Source organism: Pristiophorus japonicus, chromosome 18, assembly GCF_044704955.1.
Source record: "Pristiophorus japonicus isolate sPriJap1 chromosome 18, sPriJap1.hap1, whole genome shotgun sequence".
Classification (NCBI taxonomy): domain Eukaryota; kingdom Metazoa; phylum Chordata; class Chondrichthyes; family Pristiophoridae; genus Pristiophorus; species Pristiophorus japonicus.
This window is the reverse complement of record NC_091994.1, coordinates 51,486,222-51,512,636: the sequence shown is the minus strand read 5'-3', so window position 1 is coordinate 51,512,636 and position 26,415 is coordinate 51,486,222. Positions and strand designations below refer to the sequence as shown.

At 48.0% G+C, this 26,415-nt stretch overlaps 1 protein-coding gene across 1 annotated transcript in view; it reads right to left on the bottom strand.

The window, feature by feature from the left end:
• Window positions 1–3,498, bottom strand: part of ankrd24 (ankyrin repeat domain 24) — an 84,965-nt gene extending 81,467 nt beyond the window's left edge. The window contains exon 1 of the mRNA XM_070860893.1: window positions 3,463–3,498. Coding sequence (XP_070716994.1) covers window positions 3,463–3,498 — 36 coding nt within the window. The remainder of the gene's footprint in view (window positions 1–3,462) is intronic.
• Window positions 3,499–26,415: the final 22,917 nt, after the last annotated feature.

The following is a 26,415-nucleotide window of genomic DNA, read 5'->3' as shown; positions in this document are numbered from 1 at the left end:
TCCAGGGGCAGGAGGACACAGATTTAAGATAATTGGCAAATGAACCAGAGGAGTGTTGGGAAGAATTATTTTTATTCAGCAAATAAAAGGGTGCTGGAAACAGCTTCAACAATAACTTCCAATTTAGAATTAGATATGTACTTAGAAACATAGAAATTTACAGCACAGAAGGAGGCCATTTCAGCCCATCGAGTCCACGCCGGCCGACAAAGAGCTACACGGCCCTCGGTCAGCAGCCCTGGAGGTTACATATAAACCTATGAACAATGAACAATGGTGGAAAGGCAAAGCGCACCCAGCCCAACCAGTCCGCCCCACACAACTGCGACACCCCTTATACTGAAACATTCTACACTCCACCCCAACCGGAGCCATGTGATCTCCTGGGAGAGGCAAAAAAACAGATAAAAACCCAGGCCAATTTAGGGAGAAAAAATCTGGAAAAATTCCTCTCCGACCCATCCAGGCGATCGAAATTAGTCCAAGACATCACCCTGGCCCTGAAAAGGAATATAATTTGTAGGGCTTTTGGAAAAGAATAGGGGAGTGGAACTAATTGGATATCTCTTTCAAAGAGCCAGGACAGGGACAATGCTGTACGATTCTATGATATTACCATCTAAAACTGGCACACTCTAGAACCTCCGACCACACTGACAGAGCAGAAAACAGTCACCGGCTAGTATCTGGCAGTAAGTTGGCGGGAATGAGTGTGCTTTACAATAAATATTGGCCAGGACACGTGGAGAACTCCCCTGCTCTTCTGTGAACAGTGCCACGGGATTATTTTACATCCACCTGAGAGAGCAAACGGGGCCTCGGTTTAACGCCTCATGCAAAGGTCAGCACCTCCGATAGTGCAGCACTCCCTCAGCACTGCACTGGGAGTGTCAGCGTGGATTATGTGCTCAAGTCTCTGGAGTGGGACTCACACCCATGACATTCTGACTCAAAAGCGAGGGTGCTGCCCACTGAGCCACCTATAAACCGTGACTATCTGCTCCGTGAAGCCCCGGTGAAACAGTTTCTAGTTGTGGTTACTCTGCTGTGTTCACCGGGATGGATTTGGTGGGCCTCGCGGTTAGAATAGGTCTCTTAGGTTACAACAGTGGCGGCAATTCTAAAATACTTCATTGGCTGTAAGGCTGAGGTGGTGAAATGTGAGTTGTTCTTTTTCTCTCGTTCCCTGCTCCCTGACAGGCCGAAACGTTCCAGAACCATCCATAGATTGGTTCGGAGCAAATGCCTTCGGGTGAGTTTAATTTCACAAACCGATTATTTAGTTTAGAGGTCAATGGGTCCGTTTTATCTCATCAATGTTTATACTGACTGCAAGACACTGCAAGGTGTGTCGCTAAGTGAAAGAAAAGGAAGACTTGCATTTATATAGCACCTTTCACGACCACCGGATGTCACAGTGGGCCATAAACACAAAAACAGAAGTTTAAGGTGTCCCAACTCTGAAGCAAAAAGAGTTAACAGTGGAAGAGCGGAGGGGACCCGTAGCCTCCAGCCCAGTCCTCATTCCTTGAGGTCCATTATCACAATCAACGCGGTAGAAATGGGTCACGGCCCCTTTTCGGGGGCCTAACCAATCGCACGCAGACAGCGTTGTCGCCAACTGGGGCACGTGCCCTAAATTTAGGGTTGCCAACTCTAGTTGGTCATATCCCTGGAGGTGCCATCACATGACCCCCTGCCGCCAACTGCCCCGCCCCCACACTCCCACCATTGGTTGGTCATCCTTGCGGGGCCCCGCCTTCCCACACCCATTGGGAAGCATTACCTCTTGGATGATTCACGACTAACAGTCCGCCGTTTTACCCATATCCAAACTTTTGCTAATGAGTAAACAAAATTGTGCAAAGAATCTTTTTTTTAAAAACACAATCGGGGGAGTTTTAACCCCAGAAAAGAGGGTGGTTTGGGGTCGGGTGGGAAGTTAAAGTGTTAAAAGTCTGATTCCCGACCAGAACCCGCCTCCAATCCTGGAGGGTTGGCAACCCGCTGCCCACACTAGGCCTCGAGCCTACTGCAATGACTGGCGTGAGGCGCCTGCTCCTGTCACACCGCCATCTCAAGGCGAACAATCTTGAGCCGCTTGGCTGGGGTAAGGCCCGGGATGGCGGGGGGGGGGGGGGGGAGTGGCGGGCTTGGGGGAAGGACTGTGGTTGGGGCCCGATTGCAGGCGGAGGAGGGCTGTTGCCCTCGGGAATGCTGCGGAACCGGCGAGGGGCACTCCTGCTCCTCATCAAACTATAAAAAAAACAATTTTAATTAATTCTTGGCAGCCACGGAAGCCTCTGGAGCGGTGTGGGCCTGGCATCGTCCAATAGGAGAGGGGACCTGAAGTGGGCCTTGGGCCTCTCATTGATACATATAAAGTGGCTGCCTGGGATGCCTGAAAAATCACTCGGCCCAATTAGGGGCCGGACCTATTTCTGGAGACCTTGGGAACTGGGGGAGGGCAACATGAAATGGGTGCATCTGGGCCCAAGTTCGCACCCTGATGCCTCTTTTAACGTACTGCTTGTATTTATTTGTATCTTTGCCCCTGATATCCTCAACGTAGGGGGTGCAGTGTTCACACTGTAAGGGCGGAAATGATGGCTGGCAATGCTGGCACACTCACTTATTGGAATCAGAGAATGGTTACAGCACAGAAGGCCATTCGGCCCGTCGAGCCCGTGCCGGCTCTCTGCCAGAGCACCTCAGCCAGTACCACTCCCCCTGCCCTTTCCCCGTAAACCCTATACATTTTTTTTCCTTCAGGTACTTAAAGTCTGCTCTGTGCTATTTTAACCCTCAAGGAGAGGAATTTGATCAGAGTGGGTTAAGTGTTTGAACAATAATATTGCTTGCAATGATACTTCCCCTATCTGTGGGGCTTTGCTGACCAGCCAGTAAGTTGCAGTCCACGATGGCAGCACGCCAAGGGGGATATGCCCAGCCAGATAGTTTTCATCAGTGCTTTAAAGAAAAGTACAGCAGGGATTTTATTCTTTAAAGGAACGAGTCACTTATACTTCTGTTTTTTTTATACGTATGCAACATCACACAAAGGTCATTCATTATTAATTACAGCCGTGATTGTTCTGCTGTGAATTACAGATTAAACTCTGGAATTTCCCACTTTGCCCCCCCCCCCCCCCCCGCACCTTCCCCATGCAATGCAGCAGTATGACATGTAACGTGATTTATGGATTGTACTAAACTGTACCTTGAAATGAAATGTACTCTGGTGCATTATATGGAACTGCATCCAAACGAATTGTATGGAATTCCTGGCCGCAAAGTACTGAACTATTTTCCAATGTATTGTGAAAATTTTATATGAATAAAGTATATTTTGTTAAAAATCACTGCTGTCTACTCAGCCAAGGCTGAATGCAGCATGCAGCAGGGCGAGTGAGAGAAGGATGAATGTATGTATGAAAGAGAGAGAGATTAAAGCCAACATACTGACAGTGAGGCAGCACAGAGACAGATGCGTTTCATCACCGCTTGTAGCCGTCTGATTGCCATGCAGCTCCGGTGGATAATGCCCCCCCTAGCCCACCAGCCCTTCTTCAGATAGCGGCTTGCTCCTGCTCCTCTTCCCCAGCCAGGGTCGGTCCTGCTTTACAGCCAAGCCGCTCCTTCACGAACGCCTGTGCCTCCATCTCTCTCTGTCCCCTCCACCCTCCGCCAGTCCAGCAATCACACTGCAGCGTACTGCAGCATCAGGTCGACCCCCTCCCCGAGTCAGGGCCAGCTCGCACGGCCAGCACACACTGCCGCAGCACCAGAGACCTCGCCTCCACCTTGTTTCCAGCGGCAGTGTGAATGCTCGGGGTCATCAATCAGGCACTCTGCATTTCAACCCCACAGCAGAGCTGTGTGCAGGGGCTGCAGTCCCTCCTTGCTCACAGCAGCGTGGTGCGCCTCTCTCAATTAATACCTCACCCACGTCAGCTTTTCCAGATCCATACATTATTTTTATGCTTCAATGTGCAGTTCATGTCACAAGCGGATACTGTCGCTGGGAGTTGCACTTACTGCTGTCGCATTAACTCAGATCGCTAACAGTTTGGGATATTTCAGATCACAGATCGCTAACAGTTTGGAATATTTCAGGTCCCAGATCGCTACCAGTTTGGGATATTTCAGGTCCAAGATCTCTAACAGTTTGGGATATTTCAGGTCCCAGATCGCTACCAGTTTGGGATATTTCAGGTCCAAGATCTCTAACAGTTTGGAATATTTCAGGTCCCAGATCGCTACCAGTTTGGAATATTTCAGGTCGCAGATCGCTACCAGTTTGGGATATTTCAGGTCCAAGATCTCTAACAGTTTGGGATATTTCAGGTCCCAGATCGCTACCAGTTTGGGATATTTCAGGTCCAAGATCTCTAACAGTTTGGGATATTTCAGGTCCCAGATCGCTACCAGTTTGGGATATTTCAGGTCCAAGATCTCTAACAGTTTGGGATATTTCAGGTCCCAGATCTCTAACAGTTTGCGATATTTCAGGCGTGTTTTGATGGCGATTATTTGGCCACGTGCTTTGTTTTCCCTCCAGAGGAGAGAAAACCAGAGCTCGTGGTTTGGTTTCTAATAAATGCTGACCTCTGCCCCTCAGCCCTGAAGGCTGCCTTTGTGAATGGTCGGAATCAGGCCACAACTGCCCACCTCCGCTGACAATATTTGGATCAAGGACAAAGGGGTTGAAGCTGGACCGTACGCTGCGGCCTCTCTGGGTCCATACGAAGTGCCCACGCACCCGAAGAGGCCTCACACAGGCCGGGTCTCACCGCGCGATGCACCTGGGCCGAGAACCAGCATTTGCCATCTGTCAAAATGTTTTTTGATCGCACGCATCTGCGGGAGAAGGACATTGGCAGGGCGGAGATTTGGGCTATTTGCCCAACAATTGCTCAGCAAACTCTTACGCCTGGTAAAAGCAGGCCGATTGGCTACTTTTGTCAGTGTAAGAGTTTTAACACATAGAAAAATTGAATATTATCACAAATTTTTATATTAAAAACCCTGTCCATTAAGGTAAGCTGATTTTTAACCCTATTAAGACACATTTTTTTTAAATTCTAAAGAATTTTTTTCCCGAAAACATTTCATTAAATTCAATTTTATTTAATTTTAAATATAAGAACAGAACAAATAAGAGCAGGAGTAGGCCATTTAGCCCCTTGAGCCTGCTCCGCCATTCAATGGCTGATCTGATCATGGACTCAGCTCCACTTCCCTGCCCACTCCCTATAACCCTTTATTCCCTTATCGCTCAAAAATCTGTCGATCTCTGCCTTAAATATATTCAATGACCCAGCCTCCACAGCTCTCTGGGGCAGAGAATTCCATAGATTTATAACCTCCTCATCTCAGTTTTAAATGAGCGGCCCCTTAATCTAAGACTATGTCCCCTAGTTTTAGTTTCGCCTATGAGTGGAAATATCTTCTCTGCATACAACTTGTCGAGCCTCCTCATTATCTTATAAGTTTCAATAAAATCACCTCTCATTCTTCTGAACTCCAATGTGTATAGGCCCAACCTACTCAACCTAAGTCAACCCCCTCATCTCCGGAATCAACCTAGTGAACCTTCTCTGAACAGCCTCCAATGCAAGTATATCCTTCCTTAAATACGGAGACCAAAACTGCACGCAGTACTCCAGGTGTGGCCTCACCAATACCCTGTACAGTTGTAGCAGGACTTCTCTGCTTTTATACTCTATCCCCCTTGCAATAAAGGCCAACATTCCATTTGCCTTCCTGATTACTTGCTGTACCTGCATACCAATTTTTTGTGTTTCATGCACAATGACCTCCAGATCCCTCTGTACTGCAGCACTTTGCAATTTTTCTCCATTTAAATTATATGTGTTTTTTTATTTATTGTGTTGTGTTTGGGTGTTTTGGGGGCGTATTCGCATTGATAGTCATGGAAACTCATACAAATGGCACTCATCATTATTATCAATGAGAATGCTAGATGTTCATTGGTGGTCCAGGCCTCGTAATCCCAGGTTGCGCTTACGTTCCTGGGATGTGTGAGCCCATACGCTGGACTGAGCATCTAGGCCTCGGACCTCAAGTCGACATTCCCCTGGGACCACCAGGTACTTTTGGAAATGTTTTTTCGGTTGGTGGCGTCCGCCCGCAGGAAGCCGATGACCACAATTTTTGGCCAACATTATTGAGTGAAAGCATAACACGTTGGGATCAAATTCCTTTGACTGTAAATTTACCAAAGACTTGAGGCTACATTTTCTCCATGATCCTGCCTGGAAATGTTGGGGAAATGGGGCCTACTGTCCCCTCCCAGCCCTGACCTGGATTTCCCTACCCCTGCCCCCACCAGGGCGGCCACTAGGCACGCACTGCTTACCCACAACACAAGCAAGTGAGTGTGGGGTGTGAAGGGGCGGTTGGGAGGTGGAGCCGGAGATTCTGTCCCAAATCTCTCTCATCCACCCCAGTTGCCACCACGCCATGGGAACACCTATTCCAACGTACTCCTGGCTGGCCTCCCACATTCTATCCTATGTAAACTTGAGGTCATCCAAAACTCGGCAGCCCATGTCCCAACTCGCACCAAGTCCCACTCACCCATCACCCCTGTGCTCACTGACCTACATTGGCTTCCCGTTAAGCAACACCTCGATTTCAAAATTCTCATCCTTGTTTACACATCCCTCCATGGTCTCACCCCTCCCTATCTCTGTAATCTCCTCCAGCCCCACAACCCCCCGCAATGTCTGCACTCCTCTAATTCTGCCCTCCTGAGCATCCCTGATTGTAATTGCTCAACCAGCGGTGTCCGTGCCTTCAGCTGCCTGGGCCCCAAGCTCTGGAACTCCCTCCCCAAACCTCTTTGCCTCTCTACCTCTCTTTCCACCTTTAAGACGCTCCTTAAAACCTACCTCTTTAACCAAGCTTTTGGTCATCTGCTGTAATTTCTTCTTATGTGGCTCAGTGTCAAATTTATCTGTTTTGTCTTATAACACTGCTGTGAAGTGCCTTGGGACGTTTTACTATGTTAAAGGTGCTATATAGATAAAAGTTGTTGTAGTTGTTGTTGTTATGCCCCTGGGAGCGCTTTCACTAGCCCAGGTATCTAGGTGAATAAGTAGCTTTCCAGGGATCAAACAGAGAAACTCCCTTTGCTTTATTTTGACTTACTGACTTCATCACACGCCTCTCACGTGATTGTCCTTGCCTTTGTAAGCCAGCCCTGCATGAGATAAAAAAGACCATCCATCAGCTCAAGAAGAACAAGGCAACGGGAGTGGATGGAATCTCCGCTGAGGCACTGAAGTGTGGCGGAGAGGCACGACTGGCATGAATGCATGACCTTATCTCTCTCATCTGGAAGGAGGAGAGCATGCCGGGAGATCTCAGAGATGTCGTAAGAGTGACCATCTTTAAAAAAGGGGACAAGTCCGACTGCGGCAACTATAGAGGAATCTCCCTGTTATCAGTCACTGGGAAGGTCATCGCTAGAATCCTCCTCAACCGTCTTCTCCCCGTGGCTGAGGAGCTCCTCAGGAAGTCACAATGCAGATTCTGTCCACTATGGGGTACAACGGACATGATCATTATGATGCAACAACTGCAAGAGAAATGCAGGGAACAGCACCAACCCTTGTACATGGCCTTCTTTGACCTTACAAAGGCCTTTGACACTGTTAACCGCGAGGGGAGCATCCTCCTCCATTTCGGCTTCCCCCAAAAGTTTGTTGCCATCCTCCACCTGCTCCACGACGGCATGCAGGCCGTGATCCTTACCAACGGATCCATTACAGATCCAATCCATGTCCGTCCGGGATCAAGCAGGGCTGGGTCATCGCGCCAACCCTCTTCTCGATCTTCCTCGCTGCAATGCTCCATCTCACACTCAGCAAGCTCCTCGCTGGAGTGGAATGAAACTACAGAACCAGTGGGAACCTGTTCAACCTTCGCCACCTCCAGGCCAGATCCAAGACCATCCCACCTTTGTTGTCGAACTACAGTACGCGGACGACGCTTGCATATGCGCACATTCAGAGGCTGAACTCCAAGTCATCGTCAACATCTTCACCAAGGCGTACAAAAGCATGGGCCTTACACTAAATATCCGTAAGACAAAGGTCCTCCACCAACCTGACCCCACCACATAGCACTGCCCCCCAGTCATCAAGATCCACGCGAGACCTTGGACAACGTGGACCACTTTCCATACCTCGGGAGGCTACTATCAGCAAGGGCACACATCGATGACGAGGTCCAACACGCCTCCAGTGCACCAGCGCAGCCTTCGACCGCCTGAGGAAGAGAGTGTTCGAAGATCAGGCCCTCAAATCTGGCATCAGGCTTATGGTCTACAGGGCTGTAGTAATACCTGCCCTCCTGTATGACTCAGAGACGTGGACCATATACAGTAGACACCTCAAATCGTTGGAGAAATACCACCTATGATGCCTCCGCAAGATCCTGCAAAAACCCCAGGGAGGACAGACGCACCAAGGTTAGTGTCCTCGATCAGGCCAACATCCCCAGCATCAAAGCACCGACCACACTTGACCAGCTCCATTGGGTGGGCCACATTGTTCACATGCCTGACACAAGACTCCCAAAGCAAGTGCTCTACTCGGAACTCCTGCATGGCAAACGAGCCCCAGGTGGGCAGAGGAAACATTTCAAGGACACCCTCAAAGCCTCCTTGATAAAATGCAACATCCCCATCGAAAGCTGGGAGTCTCTGGCCAAAGACCGTCCTAAGTGGAGGAAGAGCATCCGGGAGGGCGCTGAGCTCCTCGAGTCTCATCGCCGAGAGCATGCAGAAATCAAGCGCAGACAGCGGAAGGAGCATGTGGCAAACCAGACTCCCCACCCACCCTTTCCTTCAACCACTGTCTGTCCCACCTGTGACAGAGACTGTAATTCCCGTATTGGACTGTTCAGTCACTTGAGAACTCACTTTTAGAGTGGAAGCAAGTCTTCCTCGATTTCAAGGGTCTGCCGATGATGGATTTTGGCTTTGTAAGGCAGCAAATAACACTACACTAGACTGTGGTTTATCCTCTAACAGCAAAAAAAAATTAAACAGTAAAAGAATGAGGAAACTGTAATAATAACAAAATGTAGATTCTACAGGAGCTTAACCCTCTCCTCGAGGAAGTAGAAAGTAGAATGGTCACAACTGCTGCGCTAAACTGTACTGTCTCATCACGTGACAATTTGCTTTCTATCAATGCAAGCTGTTTTATCGAACTCTCCCTGAAGGCTTCAGATAGACAATCCAATGTGGACCAGACAGGCTGAGAAATATGTGAAAAATGGCCAAGCTGATTTAAATAACTGCCTGTTGAATTAGAAAAAAGGAACTAATTATATTTGAAAAAAATCCCGCTGGATGTTCATATTTGAATTGAGTGGATTTGCGCGTTCCCCCTCTCTTGGACACATTAAAACCTAAAACATTTGTATTAAAAGAAAGATTTGCATCTATATATCGCCTTTCGTGACCACCGGACATCACAAAGCAGTCTACAGCCAATGAAGTACTTTTGGAGTGTAGTCACTGTTGTAATGTGGGAAACGCACAGCAAGCTCCCACAAACAGCAATGTGATAATGACCAGGTAATCTGCTCTTTTGTTATGTTGATTGAAGGATAAATATTGGCCAGGACACCGGGGATAACTCACCTGCTCTTCTTCGAAATAGTGCCCTGGGATATTTTGCGTCCACCTGAGAGGGCAGATGGGGCCTCGGTTTAACATCTCATCCGAAAGACGACACCTCTGATAGTGCAGCGCTCCCTCAGCACTGCACTGGAGTGTCAGCCTGGATTTATATGCTCAAGTCCCTGGAGTAGGATTGAACCTACGACCTTCTGACTCGGAGGCGAGGGTGCTGCCCCCTGAGCCACAGTGGGTTTGTACCTTCCTGCTCCCTTGGATGAAATGATTACAATTTGAAACATTAGTATTAGGATAAACTGGGGCATGTTTTCTTTCTGTGAGTTAAGCTGGTTGTTAACCCACTTCTGTAGCATAACAGATTTAAAGAAATCAACACCATGCTAAATCTTAGACAAAAAATGCTTCAAATCGGGGTATCAGTCGCTGTCTATATCTCTGTCTCTCTCTGGAATGCTGCTCGAGGAGTGCAGACTAAATGCTGGCAGTAGAACAATTGCCTTTCAGAACCCGCAGTCTGCCAGTTGGAACTAATAATGATTTTGTAACTGCCCCCGTCAGCCTGTGAGTCAGTGAGTGACACATCACCATCATCACAGGCAGTCCCTCGGAATGGAGGAAGACTTGCTTCCACTCTTAAAATGAGTCCTTAGGTGGCTGAACAGTCCAATACAAGAGCCACAGTCCCTGTCACAGGTGGGGCAGACAGTCGTTGAGGGAAAGGCTGGGTGGGACTAGTTTGCCACACGCTCCTTCCGCTGCCTGCGCTTGGTTTCTGCATGCTCTCGGCGACGAGACTCAAGGTGCTCAGCGCCCTCCCGGATGCACTTCCTCCACTTAGGGCGGTCTTTGGCCAGGGACTTCCTGGTGGGGTTGCTACACTTTATCAGGGGTGTTGAGTCTGTTGCTGGAGAGGCAGAGGGAGGAGTGATGGGCTGGGGGCTCAGCCGACACGGTTGTTGAGAGCATTCCCTTTCAAAGGGCTGGGAGTAACTGACACCCTGCTTTAAATAAAGCAATGGTTGGCGATCAAGGCACAGTCACCATCCAAGAAACATGTTGTTACTTCTTGATACATTCTCAAGTGCCGGTACAATTCGCTCCCTGGGAATGAGATTAGTTCTGGGCTCCAGGTGATAGCCAATCGGTAGCCCAATTGTTACACCACCCGAATTTCTTTCCCACTAACATCAACGGGCCGCCGATTCACTATCACCAGTTCTGCACCACAGGATCCTACAAATCCCCTGGGAGGACAGACGCACCAGCGTTAGCGTCCTCGACCAGGCCAACATCCCCAGAATTGAAACACTGACCACACTTGATCAGCTCCGCTGGGCAGGCCACATTTCCGCATGCTAGACACAAGACTCCCAAAGCAAGCGCTCTACTCGGAACTCCTTCACGGCAAACGAGCCAAAGGAAGGCAGAGGAAACGTTACAAGGACACCCTCAAAGCCTCCCTAATAAAGTGCAACATTTCCACTGACACCTGGGAGACCCTGGCCAAAGACCGCCTTAAGTGGAGGGAGTGCATCCGGAAGGGCGCTGAGCACCTCGAGTCTCATCGCCGAGAGCATGCAGAAACCAGGCGCAGGCAGCGGAAAGAGCGTGTGGCAAACCAGTCCCACCCTCCCTTTCCCTCAACGACTTTCTGTCCCACTTGTTGCCCCATCACCGCAGGGCCAAAACCCCCCTTCTCCAGCTCTCCGAGGAGGAAATTCTGCTCTAATTTTAGCAGTTGCTTGTCTTCAGTTCTTTCTCTGTCCCTCACGCCGCTCACTGTTTGATTTATTAGTTGTGAATCAAAACGTCAGCACGATGGGGAAAAAAAGTAGCAATTTCCTCTCCAAGAAAAAACCCAAGTGCTCTTTATGCGTCAGATCGCCTCAGTTATTCAGTACATATTCCTGCAGCATGAATGAAAACTGATAGACAAAAGCTGTCTTCTCTTTTTATTGACCTACCTATCCTTTCGATCAACATAACAAAAAAACAGATTATTTGGTCATTATCACATTGCTGTTTGTGGGAGCTTGCTGTGTGCAAATTGGCTGCCGGTTTTCCCACATTACAGCAGTGACTACACTCCAAAAAAGTACTTCATTGGCTGTAAAGCGCTTTGAGACGTCCGGTGGTGGTGAAAGGCGATATATAAATGCAAGTCTTTCTTTCTTTAGCCGACCAATTAACCCTCTACTCTCGCTACGAAAACTTTCTCCCTCTTTCAAAGCAATCGGCTTCCCTGGAATCAGTTCAGTTCAGTGTCAGAGGGCCCCCACACCGGGACGTTAAGAGGTCACTTACCATGGTAATCAGTACTTTGTTGCATCATACTCAGCAAGGCTACCAGTGTCACAGCAGGGGAGTGTGCACAGCTCACAGCGAGAGGTTTGAGAGCCTCCGTGTCTCCATAGGCACACGGTTACTGTCCCACACGCCTGGCAGCTGCTTTCACTCTGTTCCACTTTTTGAATTTTTGCTCAATACCTCCCGAAAAAGACAGCTTTCTCTGCTCAGCTAGGTCCTTTTCCACAGGTAATTACCTTGAGGCCAATCACTTATTGCTGCTTAAAGAGGCACATTCCCCACAGTAAAGTGTTTCGATCAATCCCTCTCCTTTTGTTTGGAGAGGGAAGAACCAGGTGTCCTCTCCGTTATGATGTCACATAGGAGCAGGAGGAGGCCATTCAGCCCCTCGAGCCTGGTCCGCCATTCAATTCGATCATGGCGGATCTGTAGCTCAACTCCATTTACTCGCCTTGGTTCCGTATCCCCGTATACCCGTGTCGAACAAAAATCTATCAATCGCAGTTTTGAAAATGTCAATTAAACCCCAGCCTCATTAGTTCTTTTGCAGCAGAGAGTTCACATTTTCCATCGCCCTTTGTGTGAAGAAGTGCTTCCTGCCATCACCCCTGAACGGCCTGGCTCTAATTTTAAGGTTATGCCCCTGTGTTCTGGATTCTCCCACTAGAAGAAATAGTTCAAAAGCAAAATGCTGCGGATGCTGGAATCTGGAATAAAAACAGAAAATGCTGGAAATCTCAGTGGGTCAGGCAGCGTCTGTGGAGAAAGAAACCAAGTTAACGTTTCGGGTCAGAACTGGCAAAGAAAGAATTGATTCCCTCCATCTACCCAATCAACTCTTGTAATCATCTGAGAGACATCAATTAGATCACCCCTTAATCTTCTACACTCTAGCGAATACAAGCCTAGTCTATGCAGCCTGTCCTCATAAATTAATCCTTCAAGAGCTTCCTGATGAATCTGTGCTGCACTCGCTCCACGGTCAATATATCCTCCGAGGCATGATGCCTAGAGCTGAGCACAGTCACCTATTTCTAAAAATATTTGTTATTTCTTTCCGTAATGTCCCCTGCTCCATTGAAGGTACTGACTCCGTGTAGGGTGGGACAGCCACAAATTTGAAACCGGACTCCAACTCCCAGTTTTAACGGAGCCGGGCTGGGGGCGGGTGACTAACCTGGTCTCCAGGGGAGGTCTGTTATTTACATATGTGAATGAGGCTGCGTGCCTCCGATTTTAGCGGCTATTTTGACTGAATGCCGGGTTTCCCAGGGCTCTGGCAACCCGACGGCTGGAGGGAGGTGGCAAAGGCCGGATCCTGCAGGTCAGGGCCTTTCCAGCACTGCCCATGGGTCAGGAGGAGCCCGACTGCTTCCCACCCCTGGCCCACCAAGCTATTCTGCTTTCCTCCTGCCGTCCGGCCCCCTCCCCGTGATCCAAAGACCCCCCATCCCTGACCTGCGATCCGACCAGACCCCACCCTGCGTGATCTCTCCCCCCTCTCCCCCTCCCCTGCCACCACCCGCTATCTTCCCCGGCCCATGATCTCTTCGACATGCCCTCCCCCCCACCACCCCTCCTCGCGATCTCTCCCTCCCTCCCTCCCTCCATCCCTCCTCTGCACTCCCTGGCTGCAGCCTACCAACAGAGACTTTCCCGCCCCACTGCCGACCAAGCCTCCCAATCCGGCTGGTACCGGATGGCAAACGGAGAGGGAAAATTCAAAATGAGGTCCTGCCGTTTAAATTTGATAACCTTCTTGTTATCAGCATTTCCGGACCCACTATCATGCCTCTCCGCCCCCCCCCGGCCCCCACTCACTCCTAATATCCCTTTAACAATAAGCACAGCGCCTGAATAGTGAATTGTTTCCACTGAAGATCGGCGTTGGCCCACTTGAGTCTATAAAAAGAAGTGTCAGCCCCAGTGTTCTTGTTGGTTGTGTTTCCACCGGTTTAGCTGTCAGAAGATGATGAAGAGCACACACGGCAGTGTCACAGCCTGCCGCATACACTGCCATCCCATGCTGCTCTCAACTCAACTCATTGATACACAGCTCAATAACATAGGCTTACTGAATATTATATATCATATGTGTGTAATGTATATAATATATATATAAATATGTGTGCGTATATTTGTGTGCATATGTCTATATATATATATATATGTGTGTGTGTGTACACATGTCTATATATATATGTGTGTGTGTGTATATAAATGTCTATATATATGTGTGTACATGTCTCTCTATATGTGTGTGTGTGTGCATGTCTATATATCTAGATGTGTGTGTGTACATGCCTCTATATATATTTGTGTGTGTACATGTCTCTATATATATTTGTGTGTGTACATGTCTATATATATACATATTTGTGTGTGTACATGTCTATATATATATGTGTGTGTGTACATGTCTATATATATATGTGTGTGTGTGTGCATGTGTATATATCTAGATGTGTGTGTACATACCTCTATATACATGTGTGTGTACATGCCTCTCTATATATTTGTGTGTACGTGTCTATATATGTGTGTGTGTACATGTCGATATATATATATTCATATTTGTGTGTGTACATGTCTATATACAGTGTGGGTGTCTATATGTCCACACACACAAATATATATATATGTGCACTGTTTTTATGTATATAAAGAGGTCGATATTCGGTTTCTCACGCCGCCCGTTACCGCCGGAAAGTCCTACCGTCGGCGCAGCGCCCTCTAGCGCCACTCACGTGGTGACGCCATCCAGCGTACAACGCCGCCTTGGCGCCGCGCCCGCGATATCTGGTTTGTCCGGAGGCCTAACGGCCTGGGAAAAGTGGAGGGAACATCGCGGCTTTTTTCTTTATTTATTTCACCTTTTATTCATTAGCTGTACCAGTGGGGAAGTGTATGTGCGCCTCGCAGAAGTTTTTTGGGTTTTTTTCCTCCCTGTTTTCCCAGCTCGCAGGTCGGCAGTCTTCCGTCGTGAAACTGAGTGGGCCTCCTGAACTCCCGCCCCGTTGCTGCCCAAGGACGAGTGCGCAACACCACTTTTAGCGCTACTCGCTCATCTTCGGGCGTAAAAACTCAATTTGGCAGTTTGAGGTAAGTCAGGCCGTGACAACGCCTCAAAATCAGTGAAACCAAATTTCGACCCCAAAGACATTTAAGATAGGGGGAGATCATTGATAAACTAATCAAACTTAGAGGTGATAAAGGCCCCGGTCCGGATGTATTGCACCGCGCATATTAAATAAAGTTAGGGAAGAGATAGAGGAGGCACTGTTACAGATATATAAAACTGAATTAGAAAAGTGAAATAGGGCTATTTTACTGACGGAATGTAATTCCTATATTTAAAAAGGAAATACAAAAAGCCTTGGGAACTATAGATCAGTTAGCTTAACGTTGATGGTATGAAAAATAAAAGAATACTTAATCAAAGATGTAATAGAAAAACATCAAGAAATGGAAAATATAATAGAAACATAGAAACATAGAAAATAGGTGCAGGAGCAGGCCATTCAGCCCTTCTAGCCTGCACCGCCATTCAATGAGTTCATGGCTGAACATGAAACTTCAGTACCCCCTTCCTGCTTTCTCGCCATACCCCTTGATCCCCCTAGTAGTAAGGACTTCATCTAACTCCCTTTTGAATATATTTAGTGAATTGGCCTCAACCACTTTCTGTGGCAGAGAATTCCACAGGTTCACCACTCTCTGGGTGAAGAAGTCTCTCCTCATCTCGGTCCTAAATGGCTTACCCTTTATCCTTAGACTGTGACCACTGGTTCTGGACTTCCCCAACATTGGGAACATTCTTCCTGCATCTAATCTGTCGAAACCCGTCAGAATTTTAAACGTTTCTATGAGGTGCCCTCTCATTCTTCTGAACTCCAGTGAATATAAGCCCAGTTGATCCAGTCTTTCTTGATAGGTCAGTCCCACCATCCCGGGAATCAGTCTGGTGAATCTTCGCTGCACTCCCTCAATAGCAAGAATGTCCTTCCTCAAGTTAGGAGACCAAAATTGTACACAATACTCCAGGTGTGGCCTCACCAAGGCCCTGTACAACTGTAGCAACACCTCCCTGCTCCTGTACTCAAATCCCCTCGCTATGAAGGCCAACATGCCATTTGCTTTCTTAACCGCCTGCTGTACCTGCATGCCAACCTTCAATGACTGATGTACCATGACACCCAGGTCTCGTTGCACCTTCCCTTTTCCTAATCTGTCACCATTCAGATAATAGTCTGTCTCTCTGTTTTTACCACCGAAGTGGATAACCTCACATTTATCCACATTATACTTCATCTGCCATGCATTTGCCCACTCACCTAACCTATCCAAGTCACTCTGCAGCCTCATAGCATCCTCCTCGCAGCTCACACTGCCACCCAACTTAGTGTCATCCGCAAATTTGGAGATACTACATTTAATCCCCTCGTCTAAATCATTAATGTACAATGTAAACAGCTGGGGCCCCAGCACAGAACCTTGCGGTACCCCACTAGTCACTGCCTGCCATTCTGAAAAGTACCCATTTAGTCCTACTCTTTGCTTCCTGTCTGACAACCAGTTCTCAATCCACGTCAGCACACTACCCCCAATCCCATGTGCTTTAACTTTGCACATTAATCTCTTGTCGAAAGCCTTCTGAAAGTCCAAATATACCACATCAACTGGTTCTCCTTTGTCCACTTTACTGGAAACATCCTCAAAAAATTCCATAAAATTCGTCAAGCATAATTTCCCCTTCACAAATCCATGCTGACTTGGACCTATCATGTCACCATTTTCCAAATGCGCTGCTATGACATCCTTAATAATTGATTCCATCATTTTACCCACGACTGAGGTCAGGCTGATCGGTCTATAATTCACTGTTTCTCTCTCCCTCCTTTTTTAAAAAGTGGGGTTACATTGGCTACCCTCCACTCGATAGGAACTGATCCAGAGTCAATGGAATGTTGGAAAATGACTGTCAATGCATCCGCTATTTCCAAGGCCACCTCCTTAAGTACTCTGGGATGCAGTCCATCAGGCCCTGGGGATTTATCGGCCTTCAATCCCATCAATTTCCCCAACACAATTTCCCGACTAATAAAGATTTCCCTCAGTTCCTCCTCCCTACTAGACCCTCTGACCCCTTTTATATCTGGAAGGTTGTTTGTGTCCTCCTTAGTAAATACTGAACCAAAGTACTTGTTCAATTGGTCTGCCATTTCTTTGTTCCCCGTTATGACTTCCCCTGATTCTGACTGCAGGGGACCTACGTTTGTCTTTACTAACCTTTTTCTCTTTACATACCGATAGAAACTTTTGCAATCCGCCTTAATGTTCCCTGCAAGCTTCTTCTCGTACTCCATTTTCCCTGCCCTAATCAAACCCTTTGTCCTCCTCTGCTGAGTTCTAAATTTCTCCCAGTCCCCAGGTTCGCTGCTATTTCTGGCCAATTTGTATGCCATTTCCTTGGCTTTAATACTATCCCTGATTTCCCTAGATAGCCAAGGTTGAGCCACCTTCCCTTTTTTATTTTTACGCCAGACAGGAATGTACAATTGTTGTAATTCATCCATGCGGTCTCTAAATGTCTGCCATTGCCCATCCACAGTCAACCCCTTAAGTATCATTCGCCAATCTATCCTAGCCAATTCACGCCTCATACCTTCAAAGTTACCCTTCTTTAAGTTCTGGACCACGGTCTCTGAATTAACTGTATCATTCTCCATCCTAATGCAGAATTCCACCATATTATGGTCACTCTTCCCCAAGGGGCCTCGCACAATGAGATTGCTAATTAGTCCTCTCTCATTACACAACACCCAGTCTAAGATGGCCTCCCCCCTAGTTGGTTCCTCGACATATTGGTCTAGAAAACCATCCCTTATGCACTCCAGGAAATCCTCCTCCACCGTATTGCTTCCAGTTTGGCTAGCCCAATCTATGTGCATATTAAAGTCACCCATTATAACTGCTGCACCTTTATTGCATGCACCCCTAATTTCCTGTTTGATGCCCTCCCCAACATCACGACTACTGTTTGGAGGTCTGTACACAACTCCCACTAACGTTTTTTGCCCTTTGGTGTTCTGCAGCTCTACCCATATAGATTCCACATCATCCAAGCTAATGTCTTTCCTAACTATTGCATTAATCTCCTCTTTAACCAGCAATGCTACCCCACCTCCTTTTCCTTTTATTCTATCCTTCCTGAATGTTGAATACCCCTGGATGTTGAGTTCCCAGCCCTGATCATCCTGGAGCCATGTCTCCGTAATCCCAATCACATCATATTTGTTAACATCTATTTGCACAGTTAATTCATCCATCTTATTGCGGATACTCCTTGCATTAAGACACAAAGCCTTCAGGCTTGTTTTTTTAACACCCTTTGTCCTTTTAGAATTCTGCCGCACAGTGGCCCATCCTGTTCCCCGCCCCGGGCCTCTCCGCCCCCCACCCCCCATCTCCCCTCCGTCTCCTGCCTCTGCCTCCCTTTTGTCTCCCTCTGTCTCCCTGCATTGGTTCCCATCCCCCTGCCATATTAGTTTAACTCCTCCCCAACAGCACTAGCAAACACTCCCCCTCGGACATTGGTTCCGGTCCTGCCCAGGTGCAGACCGTCCGGTTTGTACTGGTCCCACCTCCCCCAGAACCGGTTCCAATGCCCCAGGAATTTGAATCCCTCCCTGCTGCACCACTGCTCAAGCCACGTATTCATCTGCGCCATCCTGCGATTCCTACTCTGACTAGCACGTGGCACTGGTAGCAATCCCGAGATTACTACTTTTGAGGTCCTACTTTTTAATTTAGCTCCTAGCTCCTTAAATTCGTTTCGTAGAACCTCATCCCTTTTTTTACCTATGTCGTTGGTACCAATGTGCACCACGACAACTGGCTGTTCTCCCTCCCATTTCAGAATGTCCTGCACCCGCTCCGAGACATCCTTGACCCTTGCACCAGGGAGGCAACATACCATCCTGGAGTTTCGGTTGCGGCCGCAGAAACGCCTATCTATTCCCCTTACAATCGAATCCCCTATCACTATCGCTCTCCCAATCTTTTTCCTGCCCTCCTGTGCAGCAGCTCCAGCCACAGTGCCATGAACTTGGCTGCTGCTGCCCTCCCCTGATGAGTCATCCCCCCCCCAACAGTACTCAAAACGGTGTATCTGTTTTGCAGGGGGATGACCACAGGGGACCCCTGCACTACCTTCCTTGCACTGCTCTTCCTGCTGGTCTTCCATTCCCTATCTGGCTGTGGACCCTTCTCCTGCGGTAAGACCAACTCACTACACGTGATACTCATGTCATTCTCAGCATCGTGGATGCTCCAGAGTGAATCCACCCTCAGCTCCAATTCCATAACGCGGACCGTCAGGAGCTCGAGGCGGATACACTTCTCACACACGTAGTCGTCAGGGACACCGGAAGTGTTCCTGAGTTCCCACATGGTACAGGAGGAGCATATCACGTGACCAATCTCTCCTGCCATGCCTTAACCCTTAGATACACTTAAATTGGTAATAACAATGTTACAGTTCACTTACTGATATAAAAAATAAAAAGAAAAGCTACTCACCAATCACCAGCCAATCACTTACCCCATTGGCTGTGAAGTCACCTTTTGATTCCTTTCTACTTCTATTTTGCTTTCTCTCCCGCTGTAGCTGCACCGGTACGCTGGCTCTCGATCTCCCGCTGGGCCTTTTATAGGCCGCTCCCACCTCTCGCCAACTGCCGCTGACTCTCGAGCTCCCGCTGGGCCTTTTATAGGCCGCTCCGACACTGCTCCCACCTCGCGCCAACTGCCGCTGACTCTCGAGCTCCCGCTGGGCCTTTTATAGCCCGCTCCGACACTGCTCCCACCTCTCGCCAACTGCCGCTGACTCTCAAGCTCCTGCTGGGCCTTTTATAGGCCTCTCCGACGCTGTTCCCACCTCTCGCCAACTGCCGCTGACTCTTGAGCTCCCGCTGGGCCTTTTGTAGGCCTCTCCGACGCTGCTCCCACCTCTCGCCAACTGCCGCTGACTCTCGAGCTCCCGCTGGGCCTTTTATAGGCCGCTCCGACGCTGCTCCCACCTTTCGCCAACTGCTGCTGATACTCGAGCTCCGCTGGGCCTTTTATAGGCCGCTCCGACGCTGCTCCCACCTTTCGCCAACTGCTGCTGATACTCGAGCTCCGCTGGGCCTTTTATAGGCCGCTCCGACGCTGCTCCCACCTCTCGCCAAATGCCAGGCTGCTGGCCCGGCCGAAACCCTCACTGGTGACCCAGTGGACCAAAGTTAAACATACGCAGAGCTCGCAGCGGCCCTCCCCTTTAACTGAAGGGCAGAGACGTGATGACGCGAGAGCGCGACATGGCGGCTGACATCATTAGCACGCCGCTGATGAGTGATCGAGGCGGCCAACCCGCTGCAAGGGCACTTCCGCCCTTCGGCCGCGACTATATCTGCCCCCAGCAAAAAAAAAGCGTCCGAGTGCCGAATATCAACGGCACCTCCGCCGCAAGCCACGCGGCGGAGAAAAGCTACAGGAGACAGAAGATGCGCCCCGTTTCGGTGGAGGTAAATTTCTACCCCGTGGAGTTGGGAGGCAAGTAGCGGAATGGATCGCAAGCTGGCTACAAAACGGAAACAGAGAGTAGGGGTTAAAGGACGTTAATCAAATTGGCAAATGGTGCCCCACAAGGATCAGTGCTGGGACCACTGTTGTTCACCATTTACATAAATGGTTTAGACTCAGAATCGGAAGTACAATTTCAAAATTAGCGGATGACACCAAATTGGGGTTGTCGTTTATGCTGAGGAAGACTGCGACAAAATACAGAAAGACATTAATAAACTTTCAGAATGGGCATGTAATTGACAAATGAATTCCAATATAGATAAGTGTGAGGTAATACATTCTGGTGGGAAGAATAAGGAGCCAAATACACCTTAGAAAATAAGTGTCTAAATGCAGTAGAGGAACCGAGGGATCTGGGGGTACCGATACACTGATCACTAAAAGTAGTGACGCAATTTAATAAGCAAACAAAGCACTAGGGTTCATTTCTAGAGCGATAGAATTGAAAAGCAGAGGTTATATTAAACTTGTATAAAACCTTGGTTAGACCACACGGAATACTGTGAACAGTTCTCGTATCCAGTTTATGAAAAGGATGTAGAGGAACTGGAGAAGGTGTAAAAAAGATTTACCAGAATAATACCCGAACTGAGAGGTTAAAACTGTCAGGAAAGATTGAACAGGCAGGGGCTTGTTTCTCTAGAAAAGAGAAGGTGGAGGGGTGACCTGAGAGAGGGCTTCAAGATTATGAAAGGGTTTGAGAGGGCAGACATAGAGAAGGTGTTTCCACTTACGCATGAGACCAGAACTAGGAACTATAAATGTAAGATAGTCACTAATAAATCCAATAGTGAATTCAAGAGAAACTTCTTTACCCAGAGAGTGGTGAGAATGTGGAACTCGCTGCCACACGGAGTGGTTGAGGCGACTAGTATCGATGCATTCAAGGGTAAGCTGGATAAACACATGAGGGAGAAAGGAATAGAAGGGTATGTTGACAGGATTAGATGAAGTAGGGTGGAATACCAAGAAGAAGAAATTAGGACAGGTGACCAAAAGCTTGGTCAAAGAGGTAGGTTTTAAAGAGCATCTTAAAGGGGGAAAGAGAGGTAGAGAGGCAGAGAGGTTTAGGGAGGGAATTCCAAAGCATGGGGCCTAGGCAACTGAAGGCACGGCCACCAATGGTTGAGCGATTTATAATCAGGGATGCTCAAGAGGGCAAAATTTGAGGAACGTAGACATAAGAACATAAGAAATAGGAGTAGGCCACCTGGCCCCTCGAGCCTGCTCCACCATTTAAGAAGATCATGGTTGATCTGATCATGGACTCAGCTCCACTTCCCTGCCTGCTTCCCATAACCCTTTATTCCCATATCTCAAAAATCTGTCTATCTCCGCCTTAAATATATTCAATGACCCAGCCTCCACAGCTCTCCGGGGCGGAGAATTCCATAGATTTACAACCCTCTGAGAGAAGAAATTCCTCTCATCTCAGTTTTAAATTGGCGGCCCCTTATTCTGAGGCTATGCCCCCTAGCGTAGTTTCCCCTCTGAGTGGAAATATCCTCTCTGCATCCAACCAGTTGAGCCCTCTCATTACCTTGTGTGTTTCGATAAGATCACCTCTCATTCTTCTGAACTCCAATGTGTATAGGCCCAACCTACTCAACCCATCTTCATAAGTCAACCCCCTCATTTCCGGAATCAACCTCGTGAACCTTCTCTGAACAGCCTCCAATGCAAGTATATCCTTCCTTAAATACGGAGACCAAAACTGTACGCAGTACTCGAGGTGTGGCCTTACCAATACCCTGTACAGTTGTAGCAGGACTTCTCTGCTTTTATACTCTATCCCCCTTGCAGTAAAGGCCAACATTTCATTTGCTTTCCTGATTACTTGCTGTACCTGCATACTAGCTTTGTGTTTCATGCACAAGGACCCCCAGGTGTCTCTGTACTGTAACATTTTGCACTTTTTATCCATTTAAATTATAATTTGCTTTTCTATTTTTTCTGCCAAAGTGGATAACCTCACATTATACTCCATCTGCCAAAATTTGCCCATTCACTGAGCCTGTCTACAAAATATTTGTTCAAAGTCTCTGCCATTTCCTTGTTCTCCATTATTAACTCCCCAGTCTCATCCTCTAGGGGACCAACATTTACTTTAGCCACTCTCTTCCTTTTTATATACCTGTAGAAACTCTTACTATCTGTTTTTATATTTCATGCTAGATTACTAATCTATCTTCCCTCTCTTTATTATATTTTTAGTCTTTCTTTGCTGGCTTTTAAAAGTTTCCCAATCCTCTGGCCTCCCACTAGTCTTGGCCACATTGTATGCCCTTGTTTTCAATTTGATACCATCCCTTATTTCCTTAGTTAGCCACGGATGGTTATCCCTTCTCTTACAGTCTTTCCTTCTCATTGGGATATATTTTTGTTACGTGTTATGAAATATCTCCTTAAATGTCTGCCACTGCTCATCAACCGTCCCACTCTTTAATCTATTTTCCCAGTCCACTTTAGCCAACTCTACCTTCATACTTTTGTAGTCTCCTTTATTTAAGCTGAGGACACTGGTTAGAGATCCAACTTTCTCACTCTCCAATTGAATTTGAAATTCAATCATGTTATGGTCACTCATTCCTAGCGGATCCTTTACTACACGATCATTTTTTAATCCTGTCTCATTACACATTACCAGATCTAACTTAGCCTGCTCGGGGAGGTTGTGAGGCTGAAGGAGATTACAGAGATTGGGAGGGGCGAGGCCCTGAAGGGATTTGAAAACAAGGATGAGAATTTTGAAATCGAGGAAATAGCACTCCACTATTGAACTTACAGGGACATCTTAATATTTGTACATCTTAGCAACTCACAATTTCTATCTATTTATGGACTGGTCTGGCCAGTGTCACATTCTGTTGCTTCTCTGGGTTTACCTGCCTTGTATTGCTTTGAACGATCAAGCGCTGGGCTGTCATTTGCCGTGCCACGGTTTGCTGTTCTGGACAGGGCTGAGTGGGAATATCGGCCACCTTTCAGCACAGTTAAAGGGTGTGGTGATGTGGGGGCGGGCCAGTGTTAGAACCCTCAGGCTCACACCCCTCGGCTATATCTCGAGTGCAGTCAAACCGTGGTTAAGCAGGGCCGCCCTGAACCTCCCGGCACCTTTGCAACTTATGCAGCATCTTTGGAATAAATTGGGAGTTGGAAAGCTCTCAACCGCGCTCTCAAGCAATGTAAGATTTATGTGCAGTCTGTGTGTAAGCCCATATACAGCTCTCACCCGGCCCTCATTGTTCAGTCCACGGCCAGGAAACATATGTCAAATTCGGTGACGCTGTGAATTGATTCTGTTATCGCAAGCCTGACAACGATAGCTACAATGTAAATGCAGCCTCTAGCTATCTTTATAGTTCAGCATTGATACTGCTTGCTAGAAAGAAGGCTAGAAAGGAAGAACGAAAGAAAAAAAGAAAGAAAGACTTGCATTCATATAGCTTATAAGAGCTGAGCTTCTGACCTAATATCCTCTCCATTATCAAGACTGCCTCTGCATGCATCTCCTTAACATCGCCCATCTCCGCTCATCTGCAGCTGAAACCCTCATCCATGCCTTTGTTACCTCTCGACTTGACTGTTCCTATGGTCTCCTGGTAGTCCTCCCACACTCCAACCTCCGTAAATCTGAGGTCTTCCAAAAACTCTGCTGCCCCATGTCCTAACTCGCACCGAGTCCCGTTCACCTATCACCCCTGTGCTCGCTAACCTACACTGGTTCCCAGTCCACCAAAATTCTCGTCCTTGTCCGATAACCCCCTGAGTTCTCTGCGCTCCTCCAATTCTGGCCTCTTGCTCATTCCTCATTGTCATCACTTCACCATCATTGGCCATGCCTCTGCTGCCGAGGCCCCAAGCTCTGGAATTCCCACCCTAAACCTCTCTACCTCTCCTCCTTTAAGCCGCTCTTTAAAACCCACGTCTTTGACCAGGCTTTTGGTCACCTGTCCTAGTGTCTCTTTTTGCGGCTCGATGTCAAGTTTTGTTTGATAATGCTCCTATGAAGTGCCTTGGGACGTTTTACTATGTTAAAGGTGTTATACAAATGCAAGTTGTTGCTGAGTGCATTACAGTAGCAGCCTATTGGTTATTGTGGAGTGGTTCAGGATGTCCTGAGAATGTGATAAAGTGCTTTCAATGCAAGTTTTTACTTGCTTCCCCCTCACCACACTTTAACCCCTTCTGACCTTTTTTGAAGTAGTGCCATGGGATGTTTTATGTCCCACTAAGAGGGCAGACAGAGCTTCAGTTTAACATCTCATCTGAAAGACGACACCTCTGGCAGTGCAGCACTCCCTCAGCATTGCAGTGGAGTGTCAGCCTGGATTATCTGTTTCGATCTCTGGAGGGGGACCTAAACCCACAACCTTCTGACCCAGAGGCGAGAGCATGCTGCCCATGGAGCCAGGGCTTCCCGTCCTTTGCGCTCGGGGTTTCGGCCCGGAGCGGTGTGAAAGGCGGCGGTGATGTCTCCTGCACCCTGCCGCGATCCACGGGGCCGGTTTTGCCGCGGCGCGGAGCAGCACCACCGGGAAGAGCTGCGCCGGTTGTGCAACGCCCCTGGTTGCGACACCGGCGCGAGTTTGAGCTCCTGCCCGACCCGCAGTAGTGCATCCGCAATGACCGCCTGGGCATAGGGAGGCAAAGTGCTGCAAAAGTGCGAGTGTTTTTTGTTTAAAATGTTTGTGCAATTTGTGTTGTGGTAACGTGGGCAATGTTTTAGGAATGTTTTGCTGGGGTTTTTTTAGGGTTTGGTGATGTTACCTGACACACGGGAAGAGGTAGCAAATTTCCTCACTGTGCATCTTTCCAATTCGACATGTGTCAACAAGACTCATGAAATGGAGCCAGTGGACGAACTATTAATGCGGAGTGTGATTGTTAAACCTTTGTAAATGAACCAACTGCTTCGTAATAGCAATGTATTTAACCAATAAGGGAATTAAGGGTTACGGTAGCGGGCAGGTAAGAAGAGCTGAGTCCACGGCCAGATCAGCCATGATCTTGTTGAATGGCGGAGCAGGCTCGAGGGGCTAGATGGTCTACTCCTGTTCCTAATTCTTATGTTCTATGAATTCTTAAGCAAATACATTACAGAGCCTCCACCCACCTCTGTCTGTGGCTCGAGGCCTAGATCAGGGTATCACCATGAGTGAGAGCTGCTTACTGGAGGAAGAATGATAAAGGGAGCAAGGTAATAAAAACAGAAAATGCTGGAAATCGCAACGGATCAGGAAACATCTGAGGAGAGAACCAGAGAGTTAATGGTTCAGGTCGTTCTGAAACATTACCTCCGTCTCTCTCTCCACAGATGCTGCCTGACCCGCTGAGATTTCCAGCATTTTCTGTTTTTATTTCAGATTCCAGCATCTGCAGTTTTTTGCTCCTGTAAAGGAGCAAGGTGCTCGGATCCCTATTGCCATAGCTTACTGTGTCAAGGTCATCATCATAGGCGGTCCCTCGAACCGAGGATGACTTGCTTCCACGTCAAAAAGTTCACAGGTGTTTCAATGAAGGACCTAAAATTCCAGGTCCTGAACTACATCCTGAAGGGTGGAAGATGCCTGTGTGTGGATTTTTTTAACGTGTGATGACCGTTGCACACCAGCCACCACACGGGCTTGACAGAGCTAAGTCTTGGTCCGGTGGCAAGGGTTAACCAGGACGACTGGAGTCCAGCTCTGCTGCACGGGTCTAGTGCGCGCACATATCGCAGTGTGGGCTGGGCCCGTGCTGCCCCTGGGCCCTCGTCTCTTCAGTACAGCACAAGCTATATCTAAACCAAAGGGACCCAA